Raw genomic sequence first — 8,993 nt, forward strand, 5'->3', positions numbered from 1 at the left:
GTGGGCGGTATCAGCGCTGAGCGGAGGTGGCCCGTTCTTTCTGCTCGGATCAGCCGCCATGGTGAGTTTCTCCGCGCCGACACCGCTGTGGATTTTACTCAATATTCGTGATTTAACAGCATCTCCGCACGTTATTTACCCGGTTATTACAATATTTGTCGTCAAGGAGTGGCTTTAAGCGCGTAGCTGTGAGTTATGTTCAGTATATAAGTGGGAATTTGAAGTTTGTTGAGGCGTTTCTGCTGAAACGTGGTGCTCTGGAAGAACGCTGCGGGTTTTGCTCAGGTTTTCACTTACATACATTTAACGCTTGCTTGTACCCGACCAATAATATCTGTACTCGGTTTGTATTTGGTATTCGGTATGTCTTGGAGTGTTTATCCCCTTCTCTTAATAAATGTTCGAAGATTATTTGACTTTCCGTTCCACCTTAAAAACTCCACGTTACACTCTGTTCCATTCCACCTTAAAAAGCCAAGCGTTTCCGTTTCTCCGTAAACGGGGCCTGTTTGGAATGAGACGTAGTCTTAGAAAACTAAAGTTAACTATCTTTGATGTAGTACAATTTTCCATTCCACCTTAAATGCTGCACCGTTACGTTGAGCGTTGTCCCGGGGGAGAGGGAGCGAGTGAAGCACAACACGCCGGGAGTAGAGCTGATTCAGTCTAGGAGAATTATCGCGGTGTTGCTGGACGATTCTGCCTGAGTTTATCGCCCAGACCAGGGTGAGGCTTCAGTTCTGAGCTCGGAAATAAAAGGTCAAGTTCGGGTGACGAGTAGAACTGGGGACGGCTCATATTATCAGAACTTTAGATGGGACTCTGTGGCTTTGTCCATGTTTTTAAACATAAAAATAACAGCTGACGGGGCCCTGTAATGAATCAGTGACATGCTGTCAGTAATGTATGTTGAAAATATGTTCAAAAATGATAGTCATTGAATTTTATGAATGTATAATCATTGCTGTTTTATTTGGATCATTTCATAATGTGATATATGTTAATGTGGAGTTGTTGTCCAGTCATGATACATGGGTGCTGTGTGTTTAATCAGTGTAATATGTGTGTGTCAACAGGTGTTTAAGCGCTTCGTGGAAATTGGCCGTGTGGCCTACGTTGCTTTCGGACCTCATGAGGGGAAACTCGTCACCATAGTAGACATCATCGACCAGAACCGGGTATGTACCTGTTTCTTCTCACCAGTAATGGTGTCTACTCCTGGTCTTCAGCCCTGGTTCTGGAATACCCCTGTTTACCTACTTGAGTGTGGCAGGACTGTGCTGGATTGGATCTGGTTCTCTACCTCATAGGTGTAGTCCAGGACCAGTGTGTGAGATGATGATGATTGTGTGTTATGTTGATGTTCACTGTGTTTGTGTTTGTAGGCTCTGGTGGATGGACCCTGCACTGGAGTGAGGAGGCAAGCAATGCCCTTTAAGTGCATGCAGCTCACTGACTATGTCATTAAAGTACCTCACAGGTGAGTCCACGCTTGTATCAGTGGATTTGGGCTGGGAGATGCTCACACTTCGGGGGTGTGTTTATGTAGTTTCTGGGAACATATTAAAGTGTGTCTTGTGGTTTAAATGTGTGTGAGGGTCAAACTCCTGCACTCTTTTGGAGCGGCTTTGGTGTTAGATACCGCTGGACAATAATTTGAGATCAGGATATGTCGCAATACTGCATGTTTCAATAATTATGGTTTAACACGTAAACACATTTTCAATATTCCAGTACCTTATTTACAGCATCAGAGTGAAATGTGCAATTATTTAACCCCTCTGTGGCAGTGAACACACACACACACTAGTGCACTAGGGGCTGTGAACACACACACACTAAGAGTGGCGGACAGCCATCCCCGGCGCCCAGCGAGCGTTTGAGGCTCAGTACCTTGCTCAAGGGCACTTCAGCCATGGATGTTCCTACCAATCCTCGGGATCGAACCGGAAACCTTCCGGTTCCAAGCCCGGTCTCTAACCATTAGGTTAGTGTCCGTCCTAATGAATGGTTCTCTGGGACGGGTGCCAGACTGGGTATCGTTTGGGTTCCAGCTCCACATACTTTAGATTCTTCCCACTTCATACATTCAGGTTTGTCTCATGAAGGCCATCCCAGCAGGACGATGAATTGATTCAGATGGCTAAGGTGTAACTCTGGCCTCCAGTGTTGGGTTCTATCAGGAGTTCAGCAGCTGGGGTTATTAGTGGTGTTTGGGGAACAGTGGGTGGTCTAACTTTTCATGTACGTACCAACTAGTGTGAATAGATCCGTTCTAATGTGTAGAACCTGAGACTGAGCCCTGAATCAGCATCACACTGGTTTCTTTCTGCAGTGTTAAGGATGCAGTAAATAAATCAATATTAAATAAAAACTCATTTTTAGTGTTTGTGAAATCAAAAGCATTTTTCTGCAGTGATTTTTAATTTTATTGATGGTATTGCCCCTCTGTGTTCCTCTGAACAGCGCTCGCCAGAAGTTTGTGAGACGCGCTTGGGAAAAGGCTGAGATCAGTCAGAAGTGGGCTGAGAGCAGCTGGGCCAAGAAGATCGAAGCCAGACAGAAGGTGGGAGATTTTACACTTTTGATGGAACCAGGGCTGACTGGACTGGAGTTCTGCTCCTGGTTGGAAACCTGGTTCCTGAAGTTTGTGTTTACTGCTTAACGTTAAACTATAGCTGAACCTGATCTGTTTGTATGTTTTTTGTTTTAACAGAGGGCCAAAATGACAGATTTTGACCGCTACAAGGTCATGAAGGCCAAGAAAATGGTGAGTGATTTTTAATCTGAGCTTAGACATGACTGTAACTGACCCGGGCTTTTCTACAACTCAAATGAGCCCTGAGCTTGGTCATGCAGTTGTGTGAATGGTAATGTTGTTGATTCAGGAAAAGTGTCTGATTCTTCTGTGTTTGTTTCTGCAGAGGAACAAGATCATCAAGCATGAGGTGAAGAAGCTCAAGAAAGCTACAACTCCTGCTGCGAAAAAAGCCTAAACCTCTGAAATAAACTTGTTAAAATTGTTAACCATGACTTTGTTTTTCTTCATAATCTCACACAGATAACACCCCCCCTTGTAAACTGTCTGAAAAAAGACTCATTCAGCGTAGAAGCTGCTGTTTCTAGTTTAAAGGGGAAGGCCAACAGTATTTCAATAAAATTCAGTGGGTGAGACGTGTAAATCTGGTCTAAAATGAGGAATGAGGTCTTTAGATGGTGGGACACGGCTACCACAGTCCAGAGTTGAGTAGTTAATTGTGGACAGTGATGAATGAGATGTCATAATTAGTGGATGTGATATTGATTAATTCTAAAAGATTAAGTCTGTGGCACTAGCCAGTTCTTTTCTAAATCACTGACTCAAGAAAGGGTATGACTCTTTAAAGCACTGGTCCTCAAGCTGGTCCAGGAATCATCCTGAGGTGGTATGAAATCGGAGAAATAATTAATTGAATAAATGGTGATAAAATCTTAATGTGTATATCTTTCAGTTTTCATAGTTTCTTAAATGAGTTTTGCATAAAAAAGTAGCATGTGGGCAAATATTTGAAGGATCAGAAGCAGTACCCATCCACAATAAAGAATATCACCCCTGGTTTCTAAATTCCAAGAAACATCTTACAATACTAGTTTGTGGATTGCAAAAGCAGATAAACCACGTTCAACTGGTGAAGAACTTTGTTTACCAATTTGCCAAAAGAGATGACTTATCAAAATGGATGCTGTGCTATATCTGCATTTAAAGCTGACTGAGAGTCCCTTCCAGTGCCTGGCTAGGCTCAGCATTGTCACTAAACTGGTTCCAAGTTTTGCTTGTGTGTCAGTGATGTGTTTAACGACTGGTGGTCCACCCCGAAAGCTGCAAATATGCCAATGGACTTTTTCCCCTCAATGGACCAACCATGGTCTGCTGTCTTGCTATAGGTATCTCATAATTAAGACTTAGCATCTCATAATAAAGACTTACCATCTCGTACTAATGACTTAACAGCTCATAATTAAGACGTACTCTCTCATACTAATGACTTAGCATCTCATAATTAAGACTTACTATCTCATACTAATGACTTTGCATCTCATGATTAAGACTTACTATCTCATACTAATGACTTAGCATCTCATAATTAAGACTTACTATCTCATACTAATGACTTAGCATCTCATAATTAAGACTTACCATCTCATACTAATGACTTTGCATCTCATAATTAAGACGTACTATCTCATACTAATGACTTAGCATCTCATAATTAAGACTTACTATCTCGTACTAATGACTTAGCATCTCATAATTAAGACTTACTATCTCAACTTCGTATATCATTTAAGACTGTCTTAGTATATGGCCTTTGCTTCTTCAATGGGCAGAAATGGGCTTCCATACTTATCTGTGGTATTTGGTCGTAAGATTTGAGAATCGCTGCTTTAGAGGATTAAAACTTGAGCTCCAGCAGAACGGGTCTAGCATAGTTTATTAGGAGGTTCTGGAGAGGGTTAAACTACAGCTGGAGCTCTGAGTTCCTGAGGGACAGAGAGGCAGTGGGTGAGAGGTACTCTCCACTTTTCTCTACTTGAGTCTCTCAGTCCAGACATGGAGCGTGTTTTCAAGGACTGCCCTGAGCTCCGCTGCAGGTCTTGATTTGTTTTATTTCAAAACTGTAAATATATATTTATAGCTTTATTAATTTTTGTTTATCATAAAAACTCTTTTGGCTGTTTTGGTGAAGGAGGACTCCTCCCTCTGAACATAGATGTTTACTGTTTATGTTTTTGAATATACAGATGGTGTATATTCACTTCAAGTGTCACTTCTGGACTGAAAATTAGAGAATGATCCATACCTTCTCCATGAGGGTCCTGACCATTGAAGAGCAGGGTGAAAAGGGGATAAGAAAGTGTGCAGGGAACAAGTGAACCGCAGTCTGTAATTGAAGAACTACTAAGTTCTCCTGTTTAGTCAGTTGAGCTGTCATAAGTGAAGATAAAAGGGAGATGTTCCTAATCCAGTGATTGTTCTGTGTAGACGTGCAGAAGTGTGTTCTTCATGGAGAATGTGTTTGTGTGACCAGAGGGTGCATGTGATACTGAGATATGTGACGGCAAGTGTTGATCTCAGTTTGTTCTTGTTTATCTCAGATCCTCCTGGATCTCCAGCTGGATTCCATCCTGGTGCCCAACATCTCCATTCCACCTTAAGGAGGCAGAGGAACAGATTCTCCGTCGTGAGTGCAGAGTAGTTCATGATGCTCAGTGTCTGTGTAGGGTGTTAAATCCATCCTCCAGTCACAGTACATAGGAGATGGAGATACTTTTGCTAATATAGGCCTACTGTAATAAACTGGACTAGAGTTTCAAATCTTAGTTCCCAGGCAGGGATTAAGCTTAGTCCTGGATTACGCAGCATTTTGTATGGTGATTTTTTTCTACTGAAAGTAGGATATAGTCCAAGGCTAGGCTAAATCCCTCTCTGGGAAACCACCCATTAAGGTCCTAGGGACAGTACTAACTCCTACATGTAATTAAGTAAGTGTAATTATTTACTACACAAACACAAGGCAGTAACATTCTTCTGATGTTCCTCCTCAGCTCTAGAACCCCTGCTCTCCAGAGGGCAGGTTCCTATTTCTGATGGGAACTACATCTGGACTCTGGCCATTACGGATGCTAAGAACTCAGATATCTCCAGTGTTGAGAGCCCACAGGTTCCCCTGGTTCTGGTGCATGGTTTTGGGGGTGGTGTGGGTCTATGGATAAAGAACCTGGGCGCTCTAGCGGAGAACCGTCCTGTGTATGCTGTGGACCTGCTGGGTTTCGGGCGCAGCAGCAGGCCCCCAGTGCCGGAACAAGCCGAGGAGGCAGAACGTTGGTTCGTTCGTTCTCTGGAGGAGTGGAGAGAACGGGTCGACCTGAAGGACATGATTCTACTGGGTCATAATCTTGGAGCCTACATTTCCACAGCCTACGCCCTCACACACCCACACAGGTCTGAACACATTGCAAACACACCTGGTACTGATTGGATTTCATATGGTATTTTTCTGTGCCAAAGATTACTCTGAGCTCAAACATTGTTTATAACCTGTGTGAAAGGGCAGCGGTAAACTGCTGTGTGTGTGTGTGTGTGTGTGTTTTCTGTGTCTAAGGGTGAAGCAGTTGATTCTAGTGGAGCCGTGGGGTTTTCCTGAACGACCTGGTTCTGAGGAACACCAGAGCAGAATTCCGCTGTGGATTAAAGTTCTGGGTTCAGCTATGAATCCGTTCAATCCTCTGGCTCTGCTAAGACTCGCCGGACCTCTGGGTACCACTACACACACTGGAAAAAACACACACACCAGTAACACACTCACATCGGAACAGGTTCTACAACTGTCTCACAGTTAAACTGGGATCTGGGACTTTGTGATTCTAAACTAGCGGTTCTCAAATATAGCTGCACCTCTCTCTCTCTCTCTCTCTCTCTGTGTTTCAGGTCCATTGTTGCTGCAGTTTCTGAGACAAGATTTTAAGCAGAAATACTCCTCTGTGTTTGAGGACAACACTGCGCTTGATTATATTTATCACCTGAACGTCCAGACGCCGAGGTACACACTGCAGCTCACTACAGTCCAGTTCACTGTGACCTTGTGCATATGTAAATGAGTTGCAGTCAAGTGATTTTGGGTCCATTCTGGGGACCTGCTTTGAGAGAGTAGCACTAATGTAAACAGACGGGAAACATGGATATATCTATTTAACATACAGCTGATTTCCTTCTGCTGGAGCAAGTCTCACAACACTCAGAAGCCCACTGCCTCTTTGAATCAGGGGGGTAAAGGATCCCACCATGTTGCGTAATGAGTAGAAAGAGACTGTTATACTCAGTTAGCCATATTAGCACTGGATTCTGTTATCAGGTTAGACTCCAGTGCATTTCTCTGCTCTTGTGTCTGAAACTGAGTGAGCTATTCATACACAGTATGATCTTCAGTAATCATCTTATTTCACTTGTGTTTTGTTTTAGTGTGTAAGCGACCATGTATTGTCTCGTTCTTTTCCCACTGTGAAGTTTAAACGGCGTAATCCCAAATGTCTCTCTACACTCTCTGTAGGGCACAGTGTAGGTCATAAAGGAATTGTTTCTCCACTCAAGTAGTGCGTTATATGTCAAAATAATGTTTAGTTTGCTATAAGGTTTGTGTTTCCCTGTCAGATTAGTTTAATTATCTGATGTGCACTATATAGGGAATATGTAGAGGGCCAGATCTCCTCTCTACTGACTGACACAGATTAACAGAGCTCTGTTTATTTGTTGTTGTGTGTGTCCTCTGTCAGTGGTGAAACTGCATTTAAGAACATGACGGTTCCATATGGCTGGGCTCAGTTTCCTATGATGCAGCGGGTGGAGCAAGTAGATCCCTCCATCCATATTTCCGTGATCAGTGGATCCCGCTCCTGTATCGATGGTCAATCAGGAACCAGAATCCAGGAAATCAGACACAACACTGACCTCATAGTGAGTAAAGTCCAGGAGATACAGGCAGTTAAATTTACCTTTGAAAAAGCAGCCCTCTGATCGCACTCTTAAGACAAGTGTGGAAAGCAGAGAACAGCCCATACATTCATTCATTATCTGTAACCCTTATTCAGTTCAGGGTCGCGGTGGGTCCAGAGTCTACCTGGAATCATTGGGCACAAGGCGGGAACACACCCTGGAGGGGGCGCTAGTCCTTGACAGGGCAACACACACACACACACATTCACGGACACTTTTGAGTCGCCAATCCACCTACCAACGTGTGATTTTGGACTGTGGGAGGAAACCGGAGCACCCGGAGAAAACCCACACAGACACAGGGAGAACACACCAACTCCTCACAGACAGTCACCCGGAGAAAACCCACACAGACACAGGGAGAACAAACCACACTCCTCACAGACAGTCACCCGGAGGAAACCCACGCAGACACAGAGAGAACACACCACACTCCTCACAGACAGTCACCCGGAGGAAACACACACAGACACAGGGAGAACACACCACACTCCTCACAGACAGTCACCCGGAGCGGGAATCGAACCCACAACCTCCAGGCCCCTGTGTGACTGCGACACCTACCTGCTGCGCCACCGTGCTGCCCACAGCCCATACGCTTTCAAATTCAGTGCTTTTAAAGACTACTGCCCTCTAGCTGTGGTTACTGTTTGTGTAAAAGTATGCATTTCATGGACTGAAGGGAATAGAGTGAATTTGAGAAACTGCTAAAGCGTTTCATGCGTTTTCAAAGATTTTTCACTGACCAAACTCACACAGACTTCTTAAATCCACTCTGGTATACACCAACAGCAGCTCCTCAGACTGGACCAACATTGACAGAGTCTTTCACCCGGAGCGTCTGCATGCTGTTGATGTCACCAGATTATAGACTTTAAGGAGGACTGCAGGGCTCAGGGCTCCATTTGGGATTACATGACCTCTGTTGTCCATTGCTGTTTTCTCTTAGGTCATCAGAGGGGCGGGTCATTACGTGTTCGCTGACCAGTCAGAGGACTTCAATCAGGCTGTGCTGAAGATCTGCAGCAACACTACAGAGGGAGCAGAAAGGACCGAAGAGCAGAGAGAAAGTAGAGGAGAGGAGAGAGTATCAGAATAAAGATGGAGGAATGTGCAGTGTATACGTGAATATTAATAAATGTATTTTATTATATGATATTATATTATAATTAATTATGAGGGGGATTCATTGTGAATGTTTGTATAAAAATCAAGATATTTTAAGGGCACTGACTGTTTTTCATGAAGTAGAAAAAACATATCAACCTCTAATTAGTCCTTAAAATTACTTTTATTTTGTCTTTAAGACTAGAATTATATATGTACATCGTTGTGATTGACTGAACTGTTAATTGAATGGGCAGAGCTTAAGGCTATAAGTAGTTAATGGACGCTGGTTTGCTGTCATGTGGGCTCTTTAAATACTGAATCAAATATGAACAGATCATGTTATTAACATATA

General features: G+C 43.5%; 2 protein-coding genes across 2 annotated transcripts; both read left to right on the top strand.

Annotated features, from left to right (window-relative positions):
• The first annotated feature begins 7 nt into the window (after positions 1–7).
• On the top strand, positions 8–3,030 carry rpl14 (ribosomal protein L14). Its single transcript, XM_066642663.1, has 6 exons — positions 8–61; positions 1,077–1,178; positions 1,386–1,480; positions 2,467–2,566; positions 2,717–2,770; positions 2,925–3,030. The coding sequence occupies exons 1-6, from the start codon at positions 59–61 to the stop codon at positions 2,994–2,996; spliced, it is 426 nt and encodes a 141-aa protein (XP_066498760.1). The 5' UTR covers positions 8–58; the 3' UTR covers positions 2,997–3,030.
• A 1,551-nt stretch (positions 3,031–4,581) lies between these two features.
• LOC136665029 (1-acylglycerol-3-phosphate O-acyltransferase ABHD5) lies at positions 4,582–8,993 on the top strand. The gene is made up of 7 exons (XM_066642576.1): positions 4,582–4,632; positions 5,137–5,222; positions 5,587–5,983; positions 6,144–6,298; positions 6,470–6,581; positions 7,312–7,492; positions 8,481–8,993. The coding sequence occupies exons 1-7, from the start codon at positions 4,592–4,594 to the stop codon at positions 8,628–8,630; spliced, it is 1,122 nt and encodes a 373-aa protein (XP_066498673.1). The 5' UTR covers positions 4,582–4,591; the 3' UTR covers positions 8,631–8,993.

The sequence above is a fragment of the Hoplias malabaricus genome, chromosome 13 (genome assembly GCF_029633855.1).
Source record: "Hoplias malabaricus isolate fHopMal1 chromosome 13, fHopMal1.hap1, whole genome shotgun sequence".
NCBI classification, from domain to species: domain Eukaryota; kingdom Metazoa; phylum Chordata; class Actinopteri; order Characiformes; family Erythrinidae; genus Hoplias; species Hoplias malabaricus.

What these genes read in the sequence shown, in the direction of transcription:
- rpl14 (XM_066642663.1), top strand. An exon ending in GTCATTAAAGTACCTCACAG is followed by an intron (nt 1,481 to 2,466) that starts GTGAGTCCACGC and finishes TCCTCTGAACAG; the next exon opens with CGCTCGCCAGAAGTTTGTGA. An exon ending in AGATCGAAGCCAGACAGAAG is followed by an intron (nt 2,567 to 2,716) that starts GTGGGAGATTTT and finishes TTGTTTTAACAG; the next exon opens with AGGGCCAAAATGACAGATTT.
- LOC136665029 (XM_066642576.1), top strand. Translation starts at nt 4,592, where the DNA reads ATGGAGCGTGTTTTCAAGGACTGCCCTGAGCTCCGCTGCAG. An exon ending in AGAGGAACAGATTCTCCGTC is followed by an intron (nt 5,223 to 5,586) that starts GTGAGTGCAGAG and finishes GTTCCTCCTCAG; the next exon opens with CTCTAGAACCCCTGCTCTCC. An exon ending in AAGACTCGCCGGACCTCTGG is followed by an intron (nt 6,299 to 6,469) that starts GTACCACTACAC and finishes TCTGTGTTTCAG; the next exon opens with GTCCATTGTTGCTGCAGTTT.